Source organism: Schistocerca americana, chromosome 4 (assembly GCF_021461395.2).
Source record: "Schistocerca americana isolate TAMUIC-IGC-003095 chromosome 4, iqSchAmer2.1, whole genome shotgun sequence".
Taxonomy (NCBI): Eukaryota; Metazoa; Arthropoda; class Insecta; order Orthoptera; family Acrididae; genus Schistocerca; species Schistocerca americana.
The window spans coordinates 319,413,854-319,428,308 of record NC_060122.1 but is presented as its reverse complement, the minus strand read 5'-3'; the positions used below and the strand labels follow the sequence as shown (position 1 = coordinate 319,428,308).

Sequence of the window (14,455 nt, the reverse complement as noted above, 5' to 3'; positions counted from 1 at the left end):
GTCCAGGTTTCGAGAGGGTGCGTTTCTGGATTAGGTATCGAATATATTGCTTCCCCCTACTTATACCTCCCAAGGAGATCATGAATGTAAAATTAGAGGGATTCGAGCGCGCACGGATGCTTTCCGGCAGTCGTTCTTCCCGCGAACCATACGCGACTGGAACAGGAAAGGGAGGTAATGACAGTGGCACGTAAAGTGCCCTCCGCCATACACTGTTGGGTGGCTTGCGGAGTATAAATGTAGATGTCGATGTAGATGTAGAATTACACGATCATCGTCTCGTCATTCAAAATTATAAGGATCAGTCAAATGAAAACGAGACTGATGGAAAAAAGGAAGTATACTGTTTATTATTTCAAAAGTAAGCGCAATAACTGTTAATACATTTATCCTACTTAAGACAAGATCGTCAATGTCTTCATAGAAAAATGTTAGCGGTTGTCTGCGAAACTATCATTGTAGCCAGGCGTGCACCTCGTCCGAAACATATCGATGGCCACGAATTTCTTTCTTCAGGGCACCAAAAAAATGGAAATCGCATGGGGAGACATGGACACTGCATGGCGGATGTGTAACGGCTTCCCGGCGAGACCTCTGCAGCGTAGTCGCAACAACCATGGTGATATGTGCGTGGGCAGTGTCCTGCAGCAGAATTATGCCGTCCGTCAACATTCTTGGGCGTTCGGACTTGATGACGCGCTTCATTTTTTGCAAAGTGTCCACGTACCGCTGTCCCTTAATTGTGGATCCGTGTTCTGGAAAGTCAATGAGCAACAGCCTTTGGTCGTTACGGCTTTCCTGGAACTGGCGTGCATAGCTTTGGACTTTTTTTTTTTTTTTTTAGAGTGAATCCATGTGATTCCCTTGTTGGCGCTGACGCTTGCTCTACGTCTCAGAATGATGACACCGTGTTTCCTGTCGCACAACAGCGCGGGGCACGAAACGACCTTCTTCACCGGAATACCGTTTCAGGAGCTGCAGTGATGTCGACGTTTTGTTGAACTTTGCTTCTCCTTTACAGGTAGGCTTTGTGTAACCCTCTGCGTACAGATTTTGCCAAACTCTGATGATCTGTGATGATGGCATGAGCGGTACTGCGACTGACGCCCAACGTGGGCCGAATGTCTTCCACCGTCCGCTGCCGGTCATTTCTGAAAGCAGCATCCACTGCAGCAATGACAGAAGGTGTAATGACACTACGAGCCTTTCCTGGTCGACTGCTGTCTTCCATTGACACCTGACCTTCTCGAAATCGTGCGAACACATGCGCAGGTGACATACTGCGTTCGCCATATATAGCAGACACTCGGGCATGAATTTCATTTCCTAACATTCTTTCCGCAGACAAAAACCGCACTTCACTTCACTGGCCCTTTCACCCGGCGTCCATAGGGAAGCCGGACGCCCACAAAACTCGCTGACCTCACATCGAGCACCTCTTAAAAGGCAAATGACTCAGCGGTGAACGTTCGCGATCTTCCTTCCAGATTCCCAATAGAGGGCATTTCTGTACACACATCCTCTAACCTTCCCACTACATTTGTTTCAGTATGAAATTTAGCTCAACGTTACCTCCCACCATATAAAAATCTACCTATTACCAAAACTATGTCCCCAAACCCGTTATCCAACTTAAACTCATATGCTAACCTTTCATCAAACAAAATCTAATTTGAACTGAAGTGTAACTAACCTGAATCCACTTGTCTTATGTTAAAGACGCAACTGAAGTAAAACAATTATCTAGCCCTAATAAAAATTTCCACTTACCTCGCATCTTGACAACATTGTTGCAGATTTCTCGAAAACAACAGCAAATAGAAAGCAGGCAGCGGCTAAGCTAAATTTCTATTTTTAAATAAAATTTCCAAACTGTATTCAAACTGTAAGTTGTGACAAAGGCGTTATGATAAACAGTGGGATGGGAGAGTAACTATTCCTATGAAATGATATTAATAGATAACGATTTTAGAACGAAGTATATATTAAAACAGACAGAATGAAACTTGCATGATCTTCACATATAACATACATCCGAACAATACTATGTTTAACAAAGTGGACAATGATCGAAAGAGGTTACAATGTTAACAGAGAAATTTTTGTAAAAGACAAACAGCTTAATCACTTAATATGTTAATGCATGACTCAGGGAAGTGGGGTGTACTAGTTCACTATCCATCTATCTATCTATCGCTTGCACCTTTGTCCCGCATTTCGCGCGCGGTTGGCGTGGTTAAATCGGATTTGGCATGTTAATTTGAAGGGGTGTCCGGATGCCCTTCCTGTCGCCACCCTGTACCCCCTGGGATGGAATCAGAGTACCCCATATGTCCGTGTCTAGTGTAAATCATGGAAAAGTGCGGATGTGTTTCAAATGTCTGTGAGTCGTGTAACTGAGGCGGGACGTGGGTACCAGCCCGGTATTCACCTAGAGGAATGTGGAAAACTGCCTAAAAACCACATCCAGGCTTGCCGGCACACCAGCCCCCGTCGTTAACCCGGCGGGCGGATTCGATCTGGGGCCGGCGCGCCTACCCGAGTCCAGGAAGCAGCGCATTAGCTCTCTCGGCTAACCTGGTGGGTCTGGGGTGTACAAGTTCACTAGCTGACAATAACCATTCTGACAAACTACGAGGGTAGCAAAATGGAAAATACAGTGAAAATCTGATGAAGGTTTGCACAGATGCGTCGGGCACTGTGTCTATAACGCCCGTCGATCGCATCATGTCGCTTTTTTCAGTTCTGAGCTCACAGCGAGAACGTAAAGGTGGCTAGAAATTAGCGTCTCCCGCCAAGTATGAGGGCCTGGCCATAGATTTCGCCTGAAGCTATGCAATCCACATAACATAACTGTCATGCGGTTCGTTCTACACGACAATTCTCGGCCGCACTCTGCAGGCGCATTGAAGATGCTCCTGCAGATTTTCGATGGGAAGTGTTTGATCACCCACAAAGAGCCCATAATTGCCTACCCCTGAGGTTCATCTCTGCTCAAATGAACCGCTGGCTATGAAGACAATATTTTGACACAGACAACGAGCTGCAGTCCAGAGTAGAAAATTGTCGAAAAGCACTCACGGCTGTCTTCTATAACGAGGGAATTGAAAAGTTGGTACAACGCTACGACAGATGTCGTCGACTGTGTAGAGAAGTAGCTGGAAGATGTAGCTAACCGTTGCAAATAAAACAGTTTTTATTTTCACTTTGATTTCCATTTCGCGACCTATCGTTCCCTATCTTCCGACCAGCCCTCCTAGCTACGCAGTGCTGCAATCTTACCTCAAGCTTCTTCTCTTCAGGAAATAATAACATTATTCAAAATTTATATTCTCTTCGCTTTCTAATATATACTTCTTCTTCGTTCTTGCTGTCCTTTACAATCAATATTTCTTCATCTAACAGATACAATCACATGTCAACACAGCACTGCAAAATACGTACACCACCTACCACACTTCACTAAGAACGTATCAGATTGTGCAGAGGCAAAGATTGTGCCACGACAAGACCAAAGATTGGTTAATTCTAATGTTATTTGCTCTCTCTCCCTCTGACGTGCACATCGGTAACATATAAACACCAAAATGATATGACCGCCTTACAATCTTCCCTGCGTTACCGACGTTCGCGCCATGCTCGTTATATATAACTAGTCTGTCTAGTTTCAATCTGGCTGCCCCCTTTTAACTATCAGCAGATATCTACAGTATGGACTGATACTTCCTTACACACGGCAGAAAGCTGACTTCTGTACCGATAAACCTGTGGACCATTTCACATCGCTTGTTCTAACTAATGTACCTGTGAGGTAGTGTTTACCTCAGCTAGCCCTTGTGTTTGATACATTCTGCTATTATACGTAACAGTTACAGTCTAGCAGGAAAGCTGCCGCTTATAAGCCTCTGCAACCCGTTACCACGAGCGTAAGACAAACATCCCAAACAGAAACTGTTTCTTGTGACAGACAGCGTGTTGTTTCTACAAACAAATGAGCAGCTTCGTGAGAGAGCTGATGCGGGAGATGAAAGAAAAAAGTTCCGTGCATCAGCAGACGTTTTTCGTTGTGGCATGAGGCTCAGCCATGCTAATGCACTTGTGTTTTTCGTCCCCTCACAACAAATATGGTTGCTTATTTTTAAGGGCTGGAAATAGAAACGGTGTTACGCCGAAGATAGGTGCCGTCTTTACTTCTTCTCTCAGCGACAGTCTAGAGGGTATTTCATATGTTTTGTTGTTTTTGGTGACAGTCACTGCGATGGAAATTTCCATTTCTTCTCAATGAGATAGTTTGGGCGAGGAGCGAAGAGCAGGCTTATTTTCTGCAGGTCGGTAAATTATCTTTTGTGGCTGGTTCAAATTACGTTCCGTACACATGTCTTATGAACTGAGATATCCGATTATGCTCCACGATTAGGCTCAAAGCTTCCACTTCCCACTGACTGCCTCCTGTTAATGATAATATTATGATAATGTTGAGAGCTAAAGTATACTGTCTAGGTCACTCACGTTATTACTTGTCTTGTAGTATTAGTAGTTTCATCAAAATCCATCAACCCAGTGGGAGCGGACTAACAGATTACTACAGGCGCGTTCTTGTGCTTCGTCGCAAAGCAAACACGGGGAAAATCTATTGCAACGATACACAGAAAAGTTTCAAGCAGTGTAAGAAACGAATGTAGCATGGCGTATAAACAACACCTTAGATGGCATGGAGTGGATCGACTTCCATCAAATTTGTCACAGTGTAAAGCCACAGTTGAAGTTCGAAGAAAGTCTGGCAATAATAAGCATCGTCAGACAGTTCCTACTGATTTTGCCATCCTATTCCTTATTATTATGAGGCAGTAAACACCTAACGCTTCCAAGATCTCCATGAAAATCGAAAGAAAGATTAGACTTTGTGTCTCATCGAGGTCGAACTTATTATAGAACTAGCTTAATGCCCGCTGCTTTGCTAGCGTACACTGGATGGTCTGCACATATTTTTGGTTTTTTGGTTTTCTTTAATCGAATTTTTATGTTATTCACAAATTGCAACACCTTCTAAGCGCTTCACGCTAATTAAGGCCATTTAAGCATGTTTTTTTCAAATATACTTCTGACCAAAACACTATTCTGGTAGCTGCAGTCCAACGTTTCTGTTAATCATGCCTTTTGCGTTCTTGTGGTGATATTTCCACAGAAACTTTCACCCCCTAACACATATTTCTTTATTTCTAACCGAGAAGTAAAACACCAGCTTTCATTAATTAAGTTTCAAAATTTGTTTAATATAACGAAATATTTTCTTAAAAATTTTTATCACAATTTTACCCCCTCAAGGGATGAATTTCCAAAACCGTGAAACACGTATTTTTCTGTATCTAACAGAGAAGCCAAACACCAATTTTCGTAGATGTAGCTACAAAAATGCTTTAGCAGTTCTTTAATAATGATTTATTTTCAAAAACTTTCATTGACTATACTATCCTTTTAGTAGGTGAATTTCCAAAACTGCTGAAACACTTTTCTTTTCAATTTCTGACTGAGTGACCAAATAGCAAATTTAGTTCTTGTAGCTCCAGAACTGCCTTACTAGCGACATATTTTCAAAAATCTTTTGTCCCCTATTACACCCCTTTAGATGTGGAATTTCGAGCAATTCCTTCTTAAACAATGCCTGCAGTATAAGATACAAAAAAAATGGTTCAAATGGCTCTGAGCACTATGGAACTTAAACACCTGAGGTCACCAGTCCCCTAGAACTTAGAACTACTTAAACCTAACTAACCTAAGGACATCACACACATCCATGCCCGAGGCAGGATTCGAACCTGCGACAGTAGCGGTCGCGCGTTTACAGACTGAAGCGTCTAGGGCCGTTCGGCCACTCCAACCGGCTTATAAGTTACATACCCTCTCAAAATTTCAATTTTGTATCTGTAATGGTTCGGGCTGGACGATGATAAGTCAGTGAATCAGTGTGGACCCGTTTCACCCCCTCATGGATTGAATTTCCAAAAACAGTGATACATGTGTTTTTAATTTCTAGCCGAGAAGCCAAATACGAATTTTCATAGATTTAGCTTTAAAAATGCTTCCATAATCAAATATTTACATAAAAATTTTCATCCCCTATATCACCATGGATTCCCAAAAAACGTATGTTTTTATTTGTAACTGAGAAGTCAGATGCCATATTTCATAGATGTAACTTAAAAAATACCTCAGTAGTTCTTTACTAATGATTTATTTTCAAAAAAATTTCACCCACTATTTAACCCCTATGGAGATTAAGTTTCCAAAAATGCTGAAATGAGTATCTTTATTTCTGACCGAGTGATCAAATACCACTTTTCGTAGATCTAGCCTCAACACTGCCTTAATAGTGACGCATTTTCAAAAACACTTCATCCCCTATTTCAACCCTTAGGTATGGAAGTTCCTTCTTAGACGACGCCTACAGGATAAGATCAACACCCTCTCCAAATTGAAATTTTTTGTTCTTAGGGGTTTGGGCTGGGCAGTCAGTCAAGGTATTCTCTTTATATATGCATAGATAAATCAACCTGAGTTGAAGAAAAGGAGAATAACATGAATTTATTCTTCGGAAGTGATTAAGGGAAAGCATGGTAAACCCAAATCTCGGTGTCTCAACGGAGACAAAACGCCTTCGTAGTGATTACTGCTGTCAGCAAATACTCTTTCGCTGAAGCTCGGACGTAGGATCCAGATTTTGCATCAGCATATCAGTAAGGTACACGGTATCAGGTCTAGTGGAAAGCACACCGCACAAAAAATTTGTCACTCAAAGTAGTCACCACGCTGATACCGCGTAACGTCGCCTGTACCGTAGACAATGGCATCCATTCGGAGAGGAAGAGAGTATACAAGCTTCTTCACATATACCATATCCAGCTGTAGCCACTTACTGATGACTAGATACCGTAGAGATAGCAGATTGGGAGGATATTGATTGCTACATTCACACGCTCTCCCAAAGAGCCCCAACCTATTCTGTAGGATGAATGTCAGGTGATTTCGGGGACAAGTCGAGGTGTGACAGGGTCTCTTTGTCAGACCAGGAGCCTATGCTTGCAGCGCCGTTAACACGTCTGTTGTCATAATGGGAAACGGGAATGTCCACAGCATACTCATCACCAAGATCGTTAACTGAGATTAGGTTAAATTGTGAATCGTAAGTCGTCACTATAGGCTTCTAGTCAACTTCTGCGCAGTTTTATGAGTTGTTTGGTCCACTGAAGAGGTGCATCGTTATGTGATAGTGTGAGCAATAGCCTTTTGTGAGATACCAGAGTCCACTGAAGGCAGTCCCACTGCAATGTTCTCCCGAAAACTGCTTGTGGTAGATTTGCATTCTGTTGCGTTGGCAGAAGAACCAACACCGTGTTACGAATGGAGGCCGAAATGCGCGCGTTTTAGCTCACGCAGGCTGGTGTGAGGAGGGAAGAACTATACTGACGTGAGGTCTGGAACATGACAAGGAATTAGAATTCAGAAAGCTGACGTAATTAGTTTGATACTTAACTTTAATCCATTAATGATGAACGTCGCTCTTGACGGTACATGATTCACAATATTATCTGTTCAGAATACATTCGTAGTAACTTAATATGGCGCCTTGCTAGGTCGTAGCAAATGACGTAGCTGAAGGCTATGCTAAATTGTAGTCTCTGGAAATGAGAGCGTATCTAGACAGTGAACCATCGCTAGCAAAGTCGGCTGTCCAACTGGGGCGAGTGCTAGGGAGTCTCTCTAGACTAGACCTGCCGTGTGGCGGCGCTCGGTCTGCTATCACTGATAGTGGCGACACGCGGGTCCGACGTATACTAACGGACAGCGGCCGATTTAAAGGCTACCACCTAGCAAGTGTGGTGTCTGGCGGTGACACCACACATTCACTGACAGCACACGTCTTGTAGCATTTTAAGTCGACTGTCTTTGACAACGCGTGACTCTCGTCTCTGTTCCTGTCGTTTTAGAGCCAGAACTCTTACGCAGTGCTACGTGCATGTGAATGGTACGCCATTCCTTATAGACACGTTGAATAGTCTGTGTTGATACACCACGAAACGGACAACTACATTCACAACTTAGTCATGAGCACACAGACGACAGCTTCGTTCTCCCATCATATACACATCACTTACGTCTGCGATGGAGTGTCACATGGCCTCCTGGTACAAATTCTACGTAATCTACAGCGCTCCTAAACGGCTAGTGTGTGATTTTATTTAAGGGATGACTAATATCTGGACCGGTGAGCTCACAGTCACATTAAACAAAATACAGGGTTTCCGGGTTAAACATATAACAATGTAAAACATAATAACAGCAGAAGTAACTGAGATACTTATCGATGATATGTTTCTGCAAGTATTTATTTTTTTATTTTCTTTATCTTTTTATCTCTATTTCTTTTACACTTCTAATACCCCTCGATATGCTCACCATTAGTGGCGCGACAGGCATCTAATTTGCATTCCACTCCTCTCCAAGTGTTTCCCAGTATTGCAGGCGTAATATTTCCTATAGCTGCATCAATTCGATGTCGCAGATCTGGAAAATCATGAAATTGTGTGTGGTGCACTTTATTCTTCTAAACCTCCACAGAAAAACATCAGGTAGCGTAATGTCTAGGCTTCTACGGGGTCAAGCAATCGCTGGACTACCTCTGCCAATCCAGCGATCTGGAAACTCATAATGCAAGAAATCCCTCACAATGTTCGCAAAATGTCTTTTATGGACGAAATCGTGTAGTGTCGAACGAGGTAACTGTAACTTCTTTGTCGAATTTATTTACATGAGTTCCGTTGGAACGACGTACAGGCTAATTCATCCGTAGCCTCTATAACTGCGTGCTTGGTGTGGTGGCCCGACGTCAAAAGAAACTTCCCAGTTTCCCGAAGCCGCTTCTCCCAATTCTTTATGATTACATCGCCAGGTGGGGGGCAGTCCATACTCAAGCCGAAAACGACGTTGTACCAGTTGTAACAGACTTTAGCTCCTCTGAATAAAGCACACATAATATCTTCTGCTGTGCAGGACACATGGCTACTGGCTGGCATTAACACAAGCAAAGCAGTTACGTGCATCGCACATGGTACAGATTGCCGCATGCAAACACAGAAAACATTTCAAGTTACCGTACTTGTGGAAGCAAACCACCAATAAATATCTCAATTACGTGTCAAATTGTTCAATTGTATGTTACAATATGTTTAACCCGCACACCCTAAAGAACTAAATATTTATTGTCGTAATTACGGAATGTCCTCAGTTTTTTATAAACTTGTACATAATTCTCAAGGTAATCTACAGAAACATTTAATGGTTCTTCAGTATGATCGACTCTATCATTTGTAGTAAATACAGAACACGGAATCATCTTAAATAATAACGATAAATTTAATTTAACGAAGCGCTACGTCAAAAGTAATTGACTGATTATGTGTGCCGAGGCACTAAAACGTGCGCGGCGTTTGTACTCACCCATTGTAACACCGCTTTTGCGTCCATTCTCGTATGCGAAGAAGTCCAGCCTGAAACAGGAAAGACGCAACGATTTCAAAACAGCAGTAAATGCAGCGGTAATACAGAAGGTTCACACATTCTAGGAAAAATAAATATTATAAGTAGAATTTGGGTTACAGTTAGCACTTTACGCGGGGATGCTGGGAGCGGAGAAATACGCTGACTCCGAGCGATGTGTCAAGACGTGTAAGGTACAGTACAGACTTTCTCTTCAGTTGCCTAGAGAAATCTTTATTTTTTGGAATCTTCACCTCTTGTCAGTCTAATCTCGCGTGAGGAATTCTTCTGTAATCTTTATTACTAAACCGTTATCCGGCAAAAGTCGACCAATAGAAGATTGCCTACCTAACGGCTTCCTTGGGGATCATTTTCTCTATTTAGCGAGTTTACTGACCGAATTTAAAAATTTAAAACGCTGCCATCATCTACTCATTAATCTCGTGTTAAAAGTTTAGCACAGTAAAACAAGTGTTAGAATCAGAAGCTGTGTTTGTACCGAGACAGCGTAACTAACGGCGCGCAAATACCCGAAGTTCATTCCTCCATTCTTTGAGAATGAGAGCACTTAACGTCTTCCAACCAACTTTACGCATGATTTCTCGCTCGAATTATTAACAATATGAAGAAAGGAAAAAAGTTTATCGCTTACTACATCTTCCTATAAGCTTCGCTCTGATCTTCGCACCAAAATTGCTTCACACGCATGACGTTCAAATTTATTACTTCTTTATTACCGACTCTACTCACAACACAGTTTTCAGACAGTATTCACATATGCCAGTGAATGTACCTGCTACGTTATATTATTTTATGACACATAGTTCAGGAAATATGATGTCATAAACATTTAGATGCGTGAATAACTAGCTTCTACTTACAATGGCATGCAGTAAAGATTCAGCATCGCACATGACGGTTTAATTTATTACTTCTTTCCTATGAACTGTTTTCGCAACACACTTTACAGAGAGTATCTATATACATCAGTGAATCTACATGCAAAAGTATATCATTGTCCGACCCATAGTACAGGAGATATGATGCCATAAAAATTGAACTGCGTGGAAAAATAGCTTTCGCTTAAAATGGAGCACAAATTACCCACTTTATGTTGTTCATCAATATCAGGTAGAAGTGATAGAAGAGATAGAGAACGTCCATCGAAGAGCGGCCCTTTTCGTCACGGGATCGTTTAGTCTGGGCTAGAGCGTTACGAAGATGGTCATCCAACTCCATCGGAACTCGTTACAAGAGAGGTGTTGTACATCACGGAGAGGTTTACTACTGAAATCCCGAGAGAGCACTTTCCAGAAAGATTCAAACGACGCATTGCATCCTCCCAAATATATCTCACGCAATAACCATGACGAGAAAATTCGAGAAGTTAGAGCCAATACAGAGGCTCACCGACAATCTTCTTCCCACGCGCCATTCGCGAATGGAACAGGGTAGGAGGGATCAGTTTGTGGTACGAGAAGTAACCTCCGCCACACGACATTAGGTGGCTTGTGGAGTATTATGTAGATGCAAATGTATATGTATTCATCCAATGTCTCATAATGAGAACACTTACTGATTCCCAACAAACTTAAAACATAGTTTCAAACCTTTAAGGAACACTTTCTCACTTATATGCTTAAAGGCAAGTATGTAACACATTAACTCATTGTAATCAGACGTTTGAAGCCATTATATACAGGGTGACTTTTTCTACCGTGTGAAAACTCTAGGGATTGATCGATGAGAGGATATGGAACAAAAAAGGTGTAATGAACTAATGTCAGCAAATGTACAGTTTCCATGCTAGAGACCATTTATTCAGTCATTCATTGTTACAGTGACTGCGGTCTAATACGCCCTGTACCATGCAGCCACAGTTGCAGTATGTGTTGAAAATTGTTTCCATGTGACTCAACGCATGTGTGCACGCGTTGTAGCATGTTCCGTCTCACACGTACACATCGGCCAGGCTGCATCCGGAGAGTGTCAAAGTTAGCATGAGTACGCTGCTCCCCTGTCTCCTTATCTAGACTGAGCTCTGCAAAATAATACTTTTGAAATGGATCCATAACCATAAACCGCTCGAGTTGAGATCAGGTGAATGAGCAGACCATGCAACTGCACTTCCTCGTCCGACCCATCGACAAGGGAAGAGATGTTCCCGACATTAACGGTGATGTGGGCTGGAGTACCATCACATAGAAGCCACATAACCCTTCGAATCATCAATGGCACTTCTTGCAGCAGGGCAGGCAAAGTCACCTGCAAGAAAGGCCGGCAGTTCCGGCCTGTTAGGCGACATGGTAGGAAGACTGGTCCCAAAATACGATCGCCAACTATCCCGGCCCATGCATTCTGGCTGCACCGATGCTCATGATTCGCTGTCAGCATACCATGACGCTTTGCATACTATCCCAAAGATGACTGTTAAGAAAGCTGATGCCCACGATGTGAAAATTCTATGCCTAGTGAGCCCTGCACACGCTGTAAGTGATAAGGGTGGTAACAGTTGTCATGACGAATGTTTCTCACGGTCGTCTGGCTTACCCTGTACTGGTGGGCCAACAGTCTTGTATACGAACATATCGGGACGTCTTTCATGATTTCCTGCTTCCTAAAACGAAACTGCCTTTCCGTAAGTAAATGCCATGTCGACAAGCTTTCGATTCGAATAAGAAACTATTGTGTACAACGTTGTATCACATCCACTACATGGTGAGTCAGCAAGAGACGTGAATCGGACACAATATTACCAATTACTATGGCAGGAGACGTCGCTAGGGCATGAGGTATGAGAAACAGTACCACCCTCTAGGGGGAAACCATGCATACTGTGGCTGCATGGTACATCGCGTATTAGTCCAAAGTCTCTGAAAAAAGTATGATTGAATAAATGGTCTTTAGCATAGGAACCATGCATTTCCGGACATAAGTTCATTAGACCTTCATTGTTCCGTATCTTCTCATCAGTCAGTCCCTAAGGTGTGTACACGGTGGAAAAAATCACCCTGTATATGCGAGTTGATTCTTTAAAGAATCAGGGTTTACTGATGTGTGTATAGTATCATTTCTTTGGACCATGTGGAGTGATTCATGTTAAAAACAAACTATGCATTTTGAAAGACAATGACTGAAGTTCAAATTGATGTAGTTCTTCAGATTGGTAACTATTGCAATTTGGACTGTCAGTCAAAGTATATTTCAAATAATGAACCAGCAGGAAATTTGTGATGTGATAATTTCAGTGTCATGTAATCTGTGATAACAAAGCTTTCAACAAACTCAGTTCACTCTGAATATCACAGTGAGTATGGATGGAAGGCTGATTCTGCGTTTCGTCAAACGACAAACTCATTATAGGCAGGGTGACAAATCTGAGAAGTAGTTGACATTGCTACAGGACTATCCGAACCATTTGGCAAATCCACGGCAAACCTAAATTAGGGTGCATGGATGAGAAAATTTCCGGTTACTGATCTAGGGCAATAGTTACTGCGGCGAATATCAAAATGTTTCATAAAACGTTATCCTGCTAAAATATCGTTTGCTGAGCAGCGACGGTTGACTCTTAATACCAATCTTCCAGTTAGTTCCGACGCCATAATTGTCAAGAGTAAAACCTAACAGCCTAAACACACAGGGTGAGTCAAACTTTTGGGACAAAATAATACTAATTGTAGAAAATCCTAAACTGAGATACGGAAACAGTGGTCACAAAAGATATTTGGTGCTATACTGACGTAAACAACTTACATCTGACAGCAATCACTTAAGCTCATATCAGCTTTTAATACTGACGACGGCCAATACCCCCCTTCTGCGTACAAATGTTCTCAGTTTACTTGTCGCGTCAAATCTGGGTAAAATCTCGAGCTTTCGAGGAAATCTTGCACCGTCTTCGTCGGGGACAGTGAATTGTCGTGGTTCCCGTTGTGGTGACCATTCATAGTCTATAGACGTCTTGTGATCGGTCGGGGTTTATCATCATTACGTCATCCTGCCATAAATTGGTCCAATGTCTGAACGGTGGTAACAGCGCTCTCGTAGGAACATAAACAATTCAGAGCGTTTCTCTGTGTCTCCTCAGTGTCAAGAGCCTGCTTCCAAGCACTACTAACGTTATAGCTTCTGATCCCGTTGAAATTGTTCTCGCAGATTCTAATTTATACTATTCCTTCAATAACAGGATCCAAGTAAGTCGAAGCATGGGACAAGATTTTAGTTTCGCCAAACATATTACCCTGACGGACGAAACATCTTGCAGGAGCACAGTTTAACGCAAGATCTAGAAAAGCCATTGCAAATGTGAAATTTTGGTACAATAATAACCGGTGTAAGAGTCAGAATGTTGAAGTCAAGCATGCAAACGTGCATGGATTGTGATGTACAGGTGCCAGATGTCAGTTTGTGGGATGGAGTTTCATGCCTGTTGCACTTCATCGGTCAATACAGGGACCGTTAATGCTGTTTGTCGACGACGCTGGAGTTCTCGTCCGATGATGTACCATTTGTGCTCTACTGCATACAGATCTGGTGATCGAGCAGGTCAAGGCAACCTGTCCAATCTCTGTAGAGTATGGTGGGTTACAACAGCTGGTTGTGGTTGAGCTTTATCCTCTTGGAAAACACCTCCTGGACGGCTGTTCATGTATGACAGCACATGTCGAATCATCAGACTGACGTACAAATTTGCAGTCAGAATGCGTGGGATAACCACAAGAGTGCTCCTGCTGTTATACAAAGTCGCACCCCAGACCGTAACTCCAGGTGTAGGTCCAGTGTGTTTAGCACACAGACAGGTTGGTTACAGGCGTTCAACTGGCTTCTTTTTAACCAACACGCGATCATCAATGGCACCACGGAAGAACCAGCTTTTATCACAAAAAACAACAGACCTCTACCCCTGTCCTTGAAATAA

General features: G+C 42.5%; 1 protein-coding gene across 1 annotated transcript in view; it reads right to left on the bottom strand.

The window, feature by feature from the left end:
- Window positions 1–14,455, bottom strand: part of LOC124613446 (A disintegrin and metalloproteinase with thrombospondin motifs adt-2-like) — a 116,272-nt gene that overhangs the window by 83,232 nt on the left and 18,585 nt on the right. The window contains exon 5 of the mRNA XM_047142148.1: window positions 9,496–9,545. Within this exon, the coding sequence (XP_046998104.1) occupies window positions 9,496–9,545 (50 nt within the window). The remainder of the gene's footprint in view (window positions 1–9,495; window positions 9,546–14,455) is intronic.